Here is a 17,200-nt window from a genome sequence, read left to right as displayed (position 1 = left end):
TGGTGTTCAGAGGTGGGAAGTAACGAAGTACAAATACTTTGTTACTGTACTTAAGTAGATTTTTCAGGTATCTGTACTTTACTTAAGTATTTATTTTTCTGACTACTTTTTACTTTTACTCCCTACATTTTTACGCAAGTATCTGTACTTTCTACTTCTTACATTTTCAAACAGACTCGTTACTTTTTAACGTCAGAGAGAAGTTTGCATTTCCGGTCAGTGCGCCTTCAAACATAAAACGATCTGAGCCTAAATGGAGGAATAATAACATATAAGAGACAATCGTATCCTCCATCATCGGGGCTTATCTCGTACAAAGGGATTAAATACGCAAACCCATATAATTAATGTATCATTTATAGCGCTATAATCGGGCCGGACCGAGTCCGTAAGTTGCGCTGCGGCACATAAACAGCTTAGCTAGCGCTACTGAAGAGGAGCGAGCATAAAGGGAGTAACGTGTGGCAGGAAATGCAACGTTTCTAAATGCTCAACAAATATCAGCAAACACACAAAGTGTGTGCAGTTTGTCACACAGTGTGTCTGCTAGCTAAAAGAAGAGCTGCTGTATTTCAGGGAGAGCAAAGAGAGAAGTTCACTCAGAGATGGAGAAAGAGGACAGGAGAGGAAGAAGAGAGGTTAGATTTAAAGGTAAGGACTGGAAAACAAACTGAAGTATGCTGACTTTGTGTAATTCAAAGATTCTATGAAAATGCTGCAGTTTAGTGTGTAATAAATAGGTTAGTTTGTTGTACTGTATTTACAGTAAAGCTCTGTGTTGGACTGGAGCACAGTGTTTGTGTTCATGGTCAGAGTTACAGGTTACATCAGTGCAGCAGAGATGAGTTTGAATCAAAGCTGCTGATGCTGAGATTCATTCACTGAATCCAACATTTCTACAGCCTGTATGCTGTCAGTGTAGGGGATGGAGATCAGCTCAGATAGCTGTGAAATACTGGGTTACATCTTTGTGAGTTTAGTTCATCCACACAGAGCAGTAAACCTCAGAGCAGCAGCAGGTCAGCTGATCACAGCCTGCACACCAACATCATTTACTGCAGCTCACAATAGAAAGCTGTGATTCTTCTCCCCATGCAGAGCCACTACAGCTGATCCACCTTCTGAATCCCACTGTAACCCCTGAGTATCCTCATGTTTGTGTTTAGGTGGAGACACAGTCACCCTCTACTATGGAGGCCACAGAGAACAGAGCTGTGTTTAAATTCCCTTTCACAGTTTGTGTCCTACAGAACAGATTCAAGCTGAGTACATTCATTAGAATTAAAATTTAGATTGGAATAACATTTGTATTCTCATGTACTATTTTATATTATTACAATAATATATAATGAGATTCGGTTTGTTTTACACAAAAATAGCAGGTAGAAACATCCTCCAAAGAACTACTTTTACTTTCTTACTTTGAGTACATTTCAGAGCCTGTACTTTTTTACTTTTACTTAAGTAGAGAAGTTGAACCAGTACTTCGACTTTTACTAAAGTATTTTTTAACATAAGTACTTGTACTTCTACTTAAGTACAGAATGTCAGTACTTTTGCCACCTCTGGTGGTGTTTGACAAAAACGAACTTTTTGAAGGAGTCAAAGCTCAAATCGAGCTGCATCCTGATGTTCTCCACCACCTGCTGCTGCTTCTGTTTTGGAGCTAGCTTGGTTAGATGTGCGCCAATTACACTTGCAGGGTCTCTCCATCCTCTGTACACAACCTACGTAAGTGGCCGACCTTATGTCCGCATTTATGCTTGTGTAGCTGGATTGTGTGTGTTAATTACCTTGTGGTCGTGCTGGTGTTTTATATGCGGTGCCGGCTGGGACTTTTTTTTTCTTTTTGGTCCTTGCTCTTTGTGCTCAGTTTTTTTGGCTGCAAACATAAGTGTTTTTTCAATTTCTTCATACCTTCACGTCCATTCCGACAGTTTCAGCAGTCTCCCTCCAGGAATTTGCTGACATTTGTGAGTCCTTAAATTGATGCTTTGATTATTATTCCTGATTGTTATTCTCTCACTGATAAAGTAGCCGGCGAAAAGCAGCCGGAAACGCACAAGGACTGAACAGGTTAATCACAACATTGCGGGCTGCGTGGACCCGAAAAGTAGTCACGTTTCTCCAGAGGTGCATGCCAGGTTACCTCAGTTTGTAGCTGCCTTGTGTGCGCTTCTCAGGTGGACTTTGATGTTGGTGGTTTTTTTCCAGACTGAGACGTGTTCCGCACATTTTTCATCATCTACAACAAGACACTGGCTTATATCTGTGCTATTGTAGTCAAAGAAACTCCATATGGGTCTCTGCTGCTTTCTCTTCAGACCTGCCATTACTTTTCGGACAGCGCGGTGAGCACGCGCACGCAGGCACACAGTTGCCCGGTGGTGCTCCCAGCTTAAACTCTGAAAAAATGATTTCTCATATTTGCTATTTCAAGATGAGCTCTATAGGTTCTCAATAGGCTCTTCTTGTTGATGTTTTAACCCTTTATTTTATTTATCTGAGTTATTTTTAACATACAATGTAACAGCCAGAGCTGACAGGCTGAAGAAAAGGAAAATAAAGAAAAGAAAAAGGGAGAGAGAAAGAGAGCAAAAAAAGGAGAATAGAAAGAAAAAAAAAGAGGAAAGAGCACAAGTAAATTAATCAAATAGTTCATCACTTTAACATTAAAAATACTATCAATACTTGCAAAAATAAATTTGTGTGTGAAAAACAAAACTAACAAAGCATGTTACGTACACCAACAATTTTGTTGAGTTGTGATTGAGTGGGTGTTTGTGTCTGTGTCATGTTTGTGTCTGTGTCATGGAACGTACTTACCAATGAGGGCAAAACGCTGCAGCTCCACCCATCAGAAGCTAGAGGCAGGCAGAAAAGCCTCAGGAAACCCAGGCCACCAGCAGCCCACCAAGAGCCAGGAAGACCCGTGGCTACTCAATCCAAAGACAACCGCACACCCACCCCAGCAGACGGGAGAGGGTGGTCTCAGACGGAGCCCCCCCAGTCGAGGAGCAAGGGCCCCAGGGAACCCAAGGCGATGAGAAGCCAGTCCCCCCCCAGCGGCCAGCCCCCTGCACTGGCCGGCGGCAGGGCCCCAGGGCCCACGGCACCCAAGGACCGCCCGACCCTCCACAGAGCCCCCCCCCACGCCGAAGAAGCCAACGCAGCCCCGCACCGCACCCCCAAGGGGGACAGGCCAGCACCCACGCCAGAACGTCCAGCCCCACCCAGGAGCCCTGAGGCACCCCCACCCCAGGGGGGCAGGGGGGAGGAGGTACCCAGCAAGGAGCGGCCAGGAGGCAAGGCACAAGGCCCAGACCCAGGTCCAGCCATACATACAAACACACCCACACACCCGTGTACACATTTATGCACAGATACTCATACATGCCCATACATACTTACCCACATACAGATACGCCATATATACACATTCACTCACCCACCCATACTCACGGAGACAATGACAAATACACAAAGACACACATTCATCCATAGCTACCCACCCTCTGAAGACGGGGCAAGTGGAAACCACCCCAGGGCCAACAGCGACCCCAGGACGCCACCAGCCCGGTCCCCAAGGAACCACCCGACCCCTACCCTGGGCGAGGTGTAAGAAATCGGGGTGTGAGATGACCCATCCACCCCTCCTCCTCCCCAACTTGTAAGTGTATGTGTTAATGTTTGTGAGTGAATGAGGTGTATAGGGTGCAGTTAAAATTGAGGAGACAGTTGTGCCACAAGCACCAACTGTTGGTCGCCCACACTGTCCCCCCAAAACCCTCCATGTCTAAAGTGCAAATAAAATTTGGGGACAGATAATGACGAGGATCCGAGTGGGGCTACTTCAGCGGCCCAGGAAGAATCCTGGAAGAAGAGAGCCAGCTGTCCGCTGGCTCAATAGGCACCCCGACCCCCCACACCTCAGCACAGGGCAGGGGGAGGTGAGCCCGGGGCCGTGGTGACAGCATCCCGGAGCACTGCAGCACCTGAGGTTGGCGCCCCCGCCCCCACTGCAGAGGGCGGCCCGCTCCCCCTAGATGTCTATTCACTCAACAATAGACACAAACAAGCTTAAACTCGGAGAGCGGAAAAAATGATTTCTCATCAGTCCACAATGCTTTAAAAAAAATGACAAACAAGAAAATGAAAATCAGTTTATCTATAATTTCAGTTAGTTTTAGTTAGTTTTGTAAACTCAATTTTAGTTAGTTATCGTTTTTTCTTTTTAATTATAGTTTTTATTTATTTCAGTTAACAACAATGTTTTTTCAACTTCAGTTTTCATTTTTTCGTTCGTTTTCGTTAACTATAATAACCCTGCTCCCACATTTGGTGAGTGTGTCAGGAGTGTTATCTGTCAGCAGTGATGTGTGATGTGTATCATGTGATAGCTGTAACCAAGTTCTGTGAAAGTGGTTAGAACCAAAACCATAAAAGAGTGAACTAAAACCATAAGCTGCAAGAAGCTAACATTTTCTATAGCAGTGAAAGAAGCTGCAGTAAGAAGCTGGGTAATATTTTTTAATGAGTTAATATACTTTTCACTACAAGCAACTGCCTTAATTAATTATTTTAAAGTCATTTGACCAGAGCAGCTTTAATAGCCATAGTTATGGATAAATGATCAATATGAGCAATAAATAGAAGCCATTGACTAAACTTTATATTAAATATATGGCAGTTTATACTTTTTTGCAGGATATATGCATAGGGGTATATAAAAGATGGAAGTAGCCACAGAATCTCAAAAACATAATGACTATCATGTCAGCTTGTGTGTCAACAAGTCCTTCTCCATGACAACTGCACAAACATAGCAAGTGTGGTTTATAGATGGATAGAAAGACAGATAGGTCATAAGAAGATAATGTTTTCATTTATTTCATTTTTTTTGTCAGGAAATCCTGGCACAAAGGAGAAACTTGAAATTTTAGTCCACGCTACAGAAGGTATTTTCAATTTTAAAGTGGTTTGAAAGTTAATGCAACACACACGGGTCATGGGAATGTTTAATTTTCAAAGGGGAAACATACCTCAGAAGTGTATCTTTTGTACATTCCCCTAATGACCACAACTTTTAGAAGAAAGGGTCAGGATGCATTCAAAAAGAATGCAGCCAGAGAGTCTGAAAGTAAAAGCTGCTTCACTCTTACATCACCGTGGTGAGGTGGAAAGTTTCCTGTGGAAATGCAATGGTGTTCACTTGCTGCCACACACACACACACACACACACACAGAGGATCTTTCCATATTGAAGTAGAGCAAATAGATCATAATCACATAGCTGCAGTTGCTGTTTACATCCTAACCTACATCCCCATGTTTGTTTGTTTTTTATTTTCCACCAGTTCAGTAGGACAGCTAAAACTACCATATAGACTGATAACTATCAATATCCTCACAGTTAACACATTTTTTTCTGCCCTTCTCGTGACCTCTTTTCTGCACTCATTTTTTTCAGTCTCTTCAGTGTTGTAAGTTCTCCATCAATATTTTTGTCTCTGATTTGCCTTCATATATTTATTTAGCTTCCTGTAGTAAATTGTAACAAAAGTGGCTGCATAGTGTTTATACATTTACCAAACAAGCTAGAGATCACTGGTTTTTTTTGGTGACAGCAGCTTTTTTGTTGACAGCGTAGAGACAGGAAATAGAGTAAAGACACATGGGCAAATCGGCAACAGGCCAGGACCCGAACCCGCACTGCCTGCACCGCGAGGCAGCATATGCACGTGTTCGCCTGCTCCACCACTGAGCCACCCGGGCACCCAAAGAGCACCAGTTTGACACCAGAAGGAGACACAAACCTCTTTAGGGCTGTGTAAGGAAGGGCTTCTGGCATTAAAAAAAATCTGTCACATTAAATACACAAAGCTACGCACTGTAGCAACCCTTTGAGAATAAGGCAGCAGCAAAGAGTAGCTTTAGGAATAAAACAAATACTGTTGCATAAAACTTGAGTAAAGGCAAGTATCTGTTAAAGCAAAGATGAGCCAAAGATTAGGGGTATCAGAGTGTGCAAGTTGTTGCACATTGTAAAAAGTTTGGTTTAAATACTGTAAATGACCTGTTATGGGCAAATAAAAATGTTTTTTCAGGTGTCAGTGTTGTAGATGGTGGTTTAGAGCGAAGCCATTATTATAAGGATAAATATTCTGATAATAGCAGTAAAAGTGATTGCAAAGAAAATAGCAGATTCCATTCAGTTCTGATTTTAATGTTGGATTGCACTTGATAATCAAGGCAAATTATTTTAAATAGGTTTATTTCTGTCTTAAACACACAAACATCTATAACTGCGTGTTGTTTGGTTTAACAAATAGAAGTATGACAGTATGTCATGTACTGTACACGTTGTTCCAAACGCTCTGCATGTGAGAACTCCACTTCTTCTGCTTTTATACTCTGTATTTTTAACCAGAAGCGAAACTCAAGCTTTGTTCAAAGCTGTGGTTTCCTTTAAATGCCGCAAACACAAGTGGAAGGTTGCTAGGTATACTGATACATAACCACACATACACACAATCGTGGTGAAAATTTTGCACAATTGTTTGCCTTCGGTTGCTTGCAAAGATTTAGAAGTAACACGTTTTTGCAATGCGTAAAGAAAGGCAGTGTTGGGAAACTTTGAGATTCAGAAGACCTGGTATATGTTTAGAGTTTCAAATGAAGAGGTGAACGTATGATCACAGGTTTGCCTCGACACCGGTTTGTATTTATAGCAAGACCATCTTTACAGCCGCACGAAGCTGACTATGCTTTAATTTAAACTACCGCTGGCAGCTGCTGACAGCAGGCTTCTCATTTTGTGTTATCCCTATCTATAGATGCCATAGCATTAAAACTGTTCCACAGATATAATCTAAAAGAAAACTAGGATTATAATAAATTTTCACTGAACCAATATAGATATGAGGGCACCACAGTGGGTTGATGGTTAGCAGTGTTGCTTCATAGCAAGAAGGTTCTGGGTTAAAATCCGCTGGCTGCGACCTTTCTGTGTGAAGTTTGCATGTTCTCTCTGGGTACACTGGCTTCCTCTCACAGGCCAAAGAAATGTGGTTAGGTTAATTGGTGATTCTGAATTGCCCACAGACATGAATGTGAGTACGAATGGTTGTCAGTCACTCTGTGATAGACTGGCAACCTGTCCAGCCACCACCCCCGCAACCCTGAATTGGACAAGCGGAAGAAGATGGATGAACTGATAATACAGACCTGTTTTCTGTGTTATTGCACAATATCTGCTGCAGTCGGTCCACTGACTAAGCCGATAAGTGGGGTGATTATTTGTTTTACTCTTTATGAGTAAACAGAGTGAAACCACGTCATGGTTGGGCTTGAACAATCCTCAGTGCCATTTACTTTACTGTTACTCAGACGTGTGCTTGTAAGTCATGTCAAGTTTGAATTTGTGGTGAAGTGTAAAAGCAAACACCTTCAAAGAAAAAGAGAACAAAAAGCGCTAAAACCTGATGGTGACATTCTGGATGGAACCACTGCACATGCAAATTGTGATACAAACTAAAAAAGAAAAAAAAAACGAAAACTAGGTTTTGCAGAGACCTCAGCCTTCATCGAGGAGTCTACATTTATCAGTGTTTAGCAAAAACATCATTATTCAAAGTAACAGAATTACACTATACAGTATTTTGCAGCTACTGTACAGCCAGTTAATAAAAGCCTTTACCCCCCTAAAAACAATTGTGTAATGTAACACTGTGTGGCAGGCAGGATTGGACCACAACACAGGTGTGCAGAAACAGGACTTGAACTCAGAATTCAAAGCTTTATTTGCGAGATCTTACAGGGGAAGGCAAAAAAACATAAACTGCGCTTGCTGCGGGTCAGAGCAACATAAATTAGGACTCCTGGAAGAAACTTTAAATGCACAACACACACAGAGGGAACCAACAATAAAGAACTAAAATATACACCAGGTAATTAGGGAAGTGGAGATAGCTGGGGTGAACAGGTCACAGGTTCAGTTCAATTCAATTCAATTTTATTTATATAGCGCCAAATCACAACAAACAGTCGCCTCAAGGCGCTTTGTATTGTGGGTAAAGACCCTACAATAATACAGAGAAAACCCAACAGTCAAAAACGACCCCCTATGAGCAGCACTTGGCAACAGTGGGAAGGAAAAACTCCCTTTTAACAGGAAGAAACTTCCAGCAGAACCAGGCTCAGGGAGGGCGGCCATCTGCCGCAACCGGTTGGGGCTGAGGGGAGAGAGACAGGACAAAAGACATGCTGTAGGAGAGAGCCAGAGATTAATAATAATTAATGATTAAATGCAGAGTGGAGTATAAACAAAGAAAATAAAGTGAATGAAAAGAAACAGTGCATTATGGGAACCCCCCCCCCCCCCCCCAGCAGCCTAGGCCTATAGCAGCATAACTAAGGGCTGGTTCAGGGTCACCTGATCCAGCCCTAACTATAAGTTTGATCAAAAAGGAAAGTTTTAAGCCTAATCTTAAAAATAGAGAGGGTGTCTGTCTCCCGAATCCAAGCTGGGAGCTGGTTCCACAGAAGAGGGGCCTGAAAGCTGAAGGCTCTGCCTCCCATTATACTCTTAAGTATCCTAGGAACCACAAGTAAGCCAGCAGTCTGAGAGCGAAGTGCTCTATTAGGGTGATATGGTACTATGAGGTCTTTGAGATAAGATGGTGCCTGATTATTCAAGACCTTGTATGTGAGGAGAAGGATTTTAAATTCTATTCTAGATTTAACAGGGAGCCAATGAAGAGAAGCCAATATGGGAGAAATCTGCTCTCTCTTTCTAGTCCCTGTCAGTACTCTAGCTGCAGCATTTTGGATCAGCTGAAAGCTTTTCAGGTAGCTTTTAGGACAGCCTGATAATAATGAATTACAATAGTCCACCCTAGAAGTAATAAATGCATGAATTAGCTTTTCAGCATCACTCTGAGAAAGGATGTTTCTAATTTTAGAAATATTGCGCAAATGCAAAAAAAAAAAAAAAAAGGTGAACAGAATGAGACTAACAAGACAAGGGGAGCAAAACTAAACACAATGCACACACACTGCAAAAGACTGGCAAAATAAAACAGGAAATGACACACTGAGGAAATAATTAGGAAAATTAGAAAGGAAAATATTATACAGGTTTCAGCAGGTTTCCTTCCATGATCCGTTTAACTCACGTTCAGTGTAGCCCACTCTCTGAACAGAGATTGCTCATTTCTCCCCAGCAAACATTTCAGTTCATTTAAACAAGAAGATTTAGTATGATTTAGTTAGTAGATTTAGTAGCATATGTGATATATTGTTGCAACACCCTGTAGTACAAACAGGAATGTTTTATTGACATAGAGTGAGATCAGACAGCATTTGTTAGTCTGGTATTCAGCCCGACTCTGTAGCCAGCACAATACAGGAACTTTATCACCGAATAAGCCGGCCTTCCTACGTCCTGAAGAAATGTTTTTTTCTTTTTTTTCCCCTTTCCTACAAACTGCAGCCACGCCACAGCTTGTCCACATTCACCAGGTGGAAACCCTAGCAACAGACTTGACGGGCGCCCCTTTTCCACCTATCATTTCCTGGGGAAGCTCATTGGTTCCTTCCTGAATGAGTGGGTTTTACTGCTGCAACATTACATTGCTCTTTTTCCAAAACCAGAAACAGTTCTCATTATTATAAGGAAAATTAACATTTGGAAGTATTTTCTTCTCCTTATGGATTAATATATCACCTTATAGTTTTATCCTCTCCTTGGCTCTTAAGCTTAACATAAGCAATGTGTGGTCCAGCACAGATGTAGCACTGCTGTTCACTGCTCTTCTAATATAAACTATTCTGATGCTCCTTAAATCGTGACAAACTGTCTGTTTGAGTGTGTGCGCACAACCTTTTTCTGGGACGTCAGCTGGAGTCCTATGAACTTATCTGTTTATATCAGGCTCTATTAGGAAGCATACATCTATGTCTACATATCATCTGTACAAAAAAAAAAATGTACAGAGAAAGAGAGGGATCAGATTTTACACCTTTTTGTCCTCTTTTCCAACCAAATTGATCTTTATCATCCTCTATTTAAAAAAAAATCTTCTGCTATCATATTTAGTGCTTTCTATTTTGTCTTCATCATCATCCTTCCCTTCCTTGGCCTGTTTGTGAAGTGAGTGGGTGGAATGAGGTGACAAAGGGCAGATGTTTCCTCCCTAGCTTTGAAGATGCTTGTAAAGACCAAGAGAGAAATCACTGATGGGGTAAAGCCTGTGGGCGTGGAGGCTTGGAGGCTTGGTGTTTTACGAGGGAGCCCACAATCGCATGCAGCAGATACAGAGTTGGTTCTGGCAACAGTTTTGGAAATGGTAGCTCACTGCTCAATCTTCTGGTACAGCTGCAAACCCTAAATGTCGATCTAACACCTCATTAAGCCAGACCTGCTTTAACATTTTTGCAAAAGCAAAACCACTGATGTATCCCTTTGCAACACGTGTTTGAACACACTACACTGTGTTCAGGAGGGAGTGGCAGTACATCCGTACACAAAGAGCTGCCGCGATAAGGCTGTGGTTCCTGCCTTCTTGTAGCCAAATGGAAATTAATACTGTGATGTGCAGTGACCCTCCACTGGATAAGGGTTTGAGGCCTCAAATTGCTCTTGGTTCGCCTGAAGAGAATGCACGTGTGTGTGCTACAAACCTACATATTGCCACCATGTGGTAAAGGACCAAAACATATACAAGAGTGAAACTACAGACATTAAGGGAAATAGGCCCCAAACCCAGAACACTAAAACCACTAGCACACATTCAAAAAGCGGAAACACAGGCAAAAAGAAAAAAAAAGCACTTTCCTGGAAGTTCCATGATGAAAAACAATTTGACCTTGTGGCAACATGGATAGAAACTCTTGATAAAGGCTACTGTGCTGAGGTAAACTAATCTTAACTCAAAGGGTCAAATACAAAAATACAAATCAAAAAATGATTTTGTAATTGACAGTATATATAAAACATAAAGGCAAGCTAGTAGTGTCCCCCAGCGCGCAGGTCTTCACTAGTTCAGACTTAGAAATGGACACATTTTTTAACAGCTTTGTGTTAAAAATGTACGTTGAAGCTCTAAATGTTTACTTTCTTATATCAGTCTCAAAAGTTAATACAATGGCAAAGGAGCCATCTTAAAAAAAATAACATTGTGCCTCCATATTATTATTGGCATCCATATTAAGCATCATTCCCCCAGAGGTCCCAGAGGAAGGGATGTGGTAACAACGTTGCTGCATATTTATGGCTTCACGCCACAAATATGCAGCGACAGTCATGGATGACAGCATTATTTTTTTTTTTAGCAGTCTGTTTATTCTTTCCATCTTCATTAACATGGCATCTGTGGAACAACTGTGGGAAGCACTTTACATCTGTTTGCAAATCTGAACTGATGGGAATTGAGTAGTCAAAGGTCAAGAACATGTGACATTACAAAATATGCTTTTGCCCATTACTCATGAGAATTATGACAAATGTGTGGCAGTGGTCAAGTGGCTAAAAGGGTAAATAGTGATGTGAGGACTTTTTATATCCGAAAGGTCACAAGTCGGATTCTCTGTGATGTGATAATACTGTGAAAAAAAAAAAAAAAAACTTTTCTGTTCATTATTAAATGTCTTAACTCATTAACAGAAGGAATTGTGATCAGATTTAATATTTGGTCGGATATGAATTGGTGACATTTTTGGTGCCCACCTAGGAAATTTCTTCCGCATATATTGGTATGAGTCTGTACACACATAGACTGCATGACTGCTGGACCACAATTTTTATAATTTTTTAATGTTTTCTGTGTATTTGGGTAGTTTTGACATTTCTGGCTCTGGATCTGAAGTATGTTTCCTCCCATGTTTTTCTTTAGAAGCAACCCTAATGTCTACAAAGTCTTTTTTTTCCAAGAAATTTGTAAAAATTTACATAGCAAATGAGCATCATTCATATCTTCATACCTGTGGATTATGGTTGCATTGTTATAACCCATGATCCATCTGCTTTTGTTTTTTGTTTTTTCTCTCTTTCCTCTCCACAGTCTTCTTCCATCCTTTAATCAAACCCGATACACACTGTACATCCGTTGCACATAGTAAAGTACACCTTTATGGACCATAAGACACAATCCCAATTTCAGTGCACTTTAGAACAAACATTTTAAAACATTTTAATAACATTTTTTAGTCCAGATTTTGTTTAATTCTGTATACAGTGATTTGATTTTTAACAAAGGCTTTTATAATATTTCCAACATTGCATCAGGAACCTGTTATCTTGGATCGTTTAATTTCAATAGTGTAAACTAAGCAGATGACAAGAAGGGAGGAGGACAGTGTGCAGATGCATTCCACTGGGGAAAAAAAAAAAAACTCCCACATACATGCTGTTTGCTGTCAGTCGACGCAGATTTCCAGTAAAACCTTCCCGGAGGCCAATATGAGACAATGATAATAGCAAGCATAGTAATTTTTTTATAAAAGCACAAAATTTGCCCAATGTGTCCAGTAATACCAAACATTCAAACATCAGCATTGATTTGTTTAATCTTCAGGCATCAAAGTAAATGAATATTAAGTATTTTCTCTGCCTTCTTTGAATTAAACTCTTGGGCATCATCAGCATTGTAATCCAGGCTTGCAGAAGGTGTCAGCACTGCATAGATGTTTTATCAGTGAGATGCATCGGGTTGGCTTAAGCTGTAAAAAAATAAACAAAGAAAAATGGATAAGATTAGAATTTAAAAGAAAGAGATCATTTGTAGTGATGAAATTGCTCAACTTAAATCCAGCTCACGTCTTATGACGACTCTGGTCGTAGCCTCACTGGAGCCAATGTGGTTAGTGGCGACACATTTGTATGTTCCACTGTCACTTTGTTTAACTTTGGTTATCAGCAGCTTTCCACCCTTTGTGGTCTCTGTTCCCGGGGGTAGGCTCGGCCGACCCACCCGGCTCCATGTGAGGTCAATGGGATGAGTGCCGTGGGCAAGGCACTGCAATTGCAGGGCATCTCCAGGTTGGAGTCTCACCTGATCGGGCAGGATGGTGGTGTATGGAGGGGCTGCATGAAAAAGAAAAAGACAACATTTTTCTTACTATGAGCACTGACAAAGAATCTGGATGTACAGGATCTGTGTTTAAATATCTTTTTTTTCACTCACTCTCCACCTCCATGTCCGCGTAAGCCTCACTATAGCCGTGTATGTTAGTGGCATTACAGATGTACTGTCCTGAGTCTTGGCGCCCCACGCTGGACAGTGTCAACACTCCACCAACAACTGTGTGTTTCCATGGCAGTGGAGCTCGAAGCTTGGACCAGGTGATGACAGGAGGAGGGGAACCTAAAGGGAAGACCAGATATGAAGGGCAATGTGAAAACTGAGAAGCAAAACTATGAGCTATCTAAAATATAATCATTATAGGCATCTTACCACTGGCCTGACACTCTATAGTGACTATGTGCCCCTCCACTGCTGTGATTTCTGTAGGGCTCACTGAAGCCACTGGTGCTCCAAGCTCCCTCTCGACAATGATCTCAATTTTGGCCTCTGTCATCCCCTCAGTGTTCTCAGCCAGGCAAATATAAACTCCAGAGTCCTCTGGGCGTACTGCAGGCCACTGAAAAAACAGATTATTTTCTTTTATTTTGCTATGCTAAATATGACAATAAATATAAGTAAAACTTCAGCACATGTTTGTATTTCACCGTTATGGTGTTGACATCATTTGCCTCCGTGGTAACCAGCTGCAGGGTGGAGCCTTGGCGTTTCCAGGTCAGCGTGGGCTGTGGCCTGCCTTGGGCACGGCACTCCACTGATACAGGGTCACCTATCCTGACTCTCAGGGGCCCCGAAGGTGTCAGCCGTACTTTAGGTGCATCTAAAAGCAAAAGAGGCATATACTGAACACTGTAAACATGGCATATTTTTTATTAGGAAAAATGGTTGCTTGTGTATGCCCATATTTTAACATAGTGTTGCATAGCATTAAGTAGCAGAAGTTGAAGTAATTTCCATTGGATGAAGATCATGGCGGATTTGTGGGCTGTCTCTGTAATATGATCGGAGAATTTATGGAAGTAGCCACACCCATAACCCCTGTTTCCAACATTGGGCCTCACCATTTTGTGTTGGCACCAGTGTTGGTCTTTTTGTGGTTAAAACTGAATCATTTTATTGTTAACAGTAAACTATTTCCTAACATCTTTTTAACTCTCAATTTACCCTTCATCAACAATAGTTCTTATAAAATGTTACTGGGTTTTCTCTCATTAAAGACATCTGCAGCATGTATAAAAACAACATGTATGTATGTGTTTCCAGGGGACCCACACTTTCTGGTTTTGCCATCGTACATGCACACTTGAGGAAAAACTGCACTGTGAATACAAGCTCACATTTGACAGTCAACATAACGTTGGCAGTGCCTCGGCCGGCAGAGCTGGATGCCACACAGCGGTACTGGCCATGGTTTCCAGGGACAGCATTAGCAATCGTGAGCACAGACCCATCAGGACCAACTTTTACATTGTCTACAAGAAAACAGGAGGCTTTAGTGAGACCTTACAGATGTTGTACAACAATATTAATTTTTACATGTTGTCACTCCTGACCTGGTAATGCTTGGTTGTTGGCTTTCTTCCACTGTACCTCGAGTGGCCGTGAGTTAGAGGAGTCTGTCAGTTTTACGCTGCATCTAAAACTGACAGATTCTCCTTTGCGCACAGTAGCAGCCCGGGGCTCCACCGAGACGACAGGAGCCTGACCAGCCACTGCACAGAAAAACAGAACCATCAGCACACACTGCAAATGCAAAGCCTTTACTTAAATTAGTGCATTCAACTTGATATGTACAGACTTACACTATTTGTTTCTTTGCTTCTTTTACTTTGTGGCCATCAAGATATAAATTTAGTAGCACTTTGATTGTTAATTCAGTTATATTCTGTCTAGACATTTAATATAGTTTCCACTGTTTGTGTGGCTTTAAGGTCATATTAGCTAAAGGTCAGTGAGGTTGCTTTAGTGTTTCACGACTCATTAAGTGTTCATGTTCAGAGTTGCTGTCAAATTTTAATTAAACTGGTGTTCCTGTAGCTGTATTGAGTGTTTCTTGATGCGGTGCCAATTTATTGAACAAATATTCTCAATTTAAAAAAAATAAATAAATAAAAAATAAGTTATTTAAATTCACTTTGTATGAGTTGATTAATTATTAAGTCATCTTAACTAGTACAAAATGCATTTACTTTAAAATCAAGCAGAGCTCATTTACAGTACTTTGCCACACTGTATAAAATTCATGGTACTTATCCTTCATGTTAGTTTTACTGCTCAACTTAAGTGATGAGTTATTTCAGTTCACCATGTTAGGGTTTTCTAGGAACTGAGTTTGCACTCTTTAATTTTTTTTTTTTTATGTAAAGAAAAATTCTTGAGTTTCACAGTGCGTGCGAGAATACACGTACGTCTCTGTGAACCTTTTGACAGATCTGGGTAAAATACAGTGTAAACACCACCCCAAAGCAAACAAGCCAAGCAAATACACAGACTGAACAGACAGGCGAGTTGATGATGAAACCAAAATGTGCAAAAGATGAGACTTTTAACAATGAAAACGTTGCTCAAAAACAGCAAAACTATTAGATTTGTTTCATTTACCTAAATCACGTGTTGGGTTTGATATGTCCGGAGTCTGAGATAGCTGTAGCTTCTATTTCAGTCTCCATCACAGCTAAATGTAAGGGGATGTTAATGTGTAGGGGAAAACAAGTCTATTTAAAGAAACAATGCCCTTTTCAATATTTTGCTTAGGAAGTACTTTTATCATAGAGAACAGCCCCAGTGAGAGCAGTGCATTCTATGAATAATTCCCAGTAACCGGAAAACAGCAGAGACTGTTTCTTAATTTATTTTTTTAGTGCAACGGGTTCAAGCTTGTTTCAGCCAGGTATTTAAAGGATTTAAACAGAAAATAGCACAAGCTAACAAAGAAACTATCGAGAAACATCTGCACACAGTGTGTTACCGTCTTCCAACAGATGCTATTCTCATTTTTTGCTAAATCAAATTAACTGACTTACCTGAACATAATAGAGAGAACAGGATCAGAACCCCATGTGATAAATCCATGATGAACACAGAGCAGAGTGACTCACTCAGCTGTGCAACCTCTCTGTCTGCGTGTCCGTCTGTCTGTCTGTCTCTCTTATCACTTTCAACCTTTAACCCCTTACCAAACCCTTACCCTATTCAAATATCCTCTACTAATCTCAGTCAGGTATGAAATGGTTATTTTTTGCAGTCTTTTCGAGTTAATTATTTTCTGATTCTGGTGGCCTGAATGATATCACTTCTGAGCTGAGACCACAGCAACTAAAATAACTAATTTCACAAAGTTTACATGCACTTAACTTGCAGGAGATGTCTGGTGAAAAGCACAGAAATTAGATTTAGTGACGTAACAATCATTTACAAGTGTGCTGACCTATAGGATGACTGTGATTTTACTTCTTTCCTTCAGAGGATCGTTCCGCTTTCCAAGAAAATGACATCCCTGCAGTGAAAACCCCTCCATGTGTCTTTATTGATTGGTGAACCTGGTGATAGTGGCTGGTGAAACTGAATTTTGAGGACTGTGAAAGTGCAGCTGTCCTTGTTTTTGTACTGTCTGCAGATAAAGACAATCATTTTTTGTATAAAGATGGAAAAACTGTGCAAAAACATTAAGAATGTAAAGAACCAAAGCCACCGGAAATCATTCATAAGAACATTATTGTTTCTTGTATTAGGTAAGCTTTTAAATTTAATGTAGAACCCTGTCTCAGTGCATAAAATTTAAAATGCAATGTAGCAAAGAAAAAGGTACACATTTGCAGATAAACAAAATAAAATCATTACTGCAAAAACAACACTCCACTGAATTAACATGGAAATTTATCACACTAATTAATGATTACATTGTTACACTCACTCCACTACCAGATGCTCTGCAGCAAGAGTTCACCCTTGCAGCGCTCACTCATATCCCTGAGTACTCACTCTCAAATGTCTCACAGTTTAAGTACTGAGTTGTTAGTCCTGGTTGAAGAAATCTTAGTTAATTTTCTGCTCCTGATTTGAAATAAAGTAAAATGAGCCAGACATTAAAACCATGATTTCTCAGTTAATTCAGTCCT

General features: G+C 40.8%; 1 protein-coding gene across 1 annotated transcript; it reads right to left on the bottom strand.

Moving 5' to 3' along the window:
* Window positions 1-11,794: 11,794 nt before the first annotated feature.
* Window positions 11,795-16,255, bottom strand: sid4 (secreted immunoglobulin domain 4). Its single transcript, XM_030737747.1, has 8 exons — window positions 16,106-16,255; window positions 14,636-14,794; window positions 14,420-14,554; window positions 13,730-13,902; window positions 13,455-13,641; window positions 13,185-13,364; window positions 12,818-13,084; window positions 11,795-12,720 (listed from the first exon to the last, which is right to left on the bottom strand). The coding sequence occupies exons 1-8, from the start codon at window positions 16,152-16,154 to the stop codon at window positions 12,716-12,718; spliced, it is 1,155 nt and encodes a 384-aa protein (XP_030593607.1). The 5' UTR covers window positions 16,155-16,255; the 3' UTR covers window positions 11,795-12,715.
* Window positions 16,256-17,200: the final 945 nt, after the last annotated feature.

Source organism: Archocentrus centrarchus, chromosome 1, assembly GCF_007364275.1.
Source record: "Archocentrus centrarchus isolate MPI-CPG fArcCen1 chromosome 1, fArcCen1, whole genome shotgun sequence".
Taxonomy (NCBI): Eukaryota; Metazoa; Chordata; class Actinopteri; order Cichliformes; family Cichlidae; genus Archocentrus; species Archocentrus centrarchus.
This window is presented reverse-complemented; position numbering and strand designations above follow the sequence as displayed.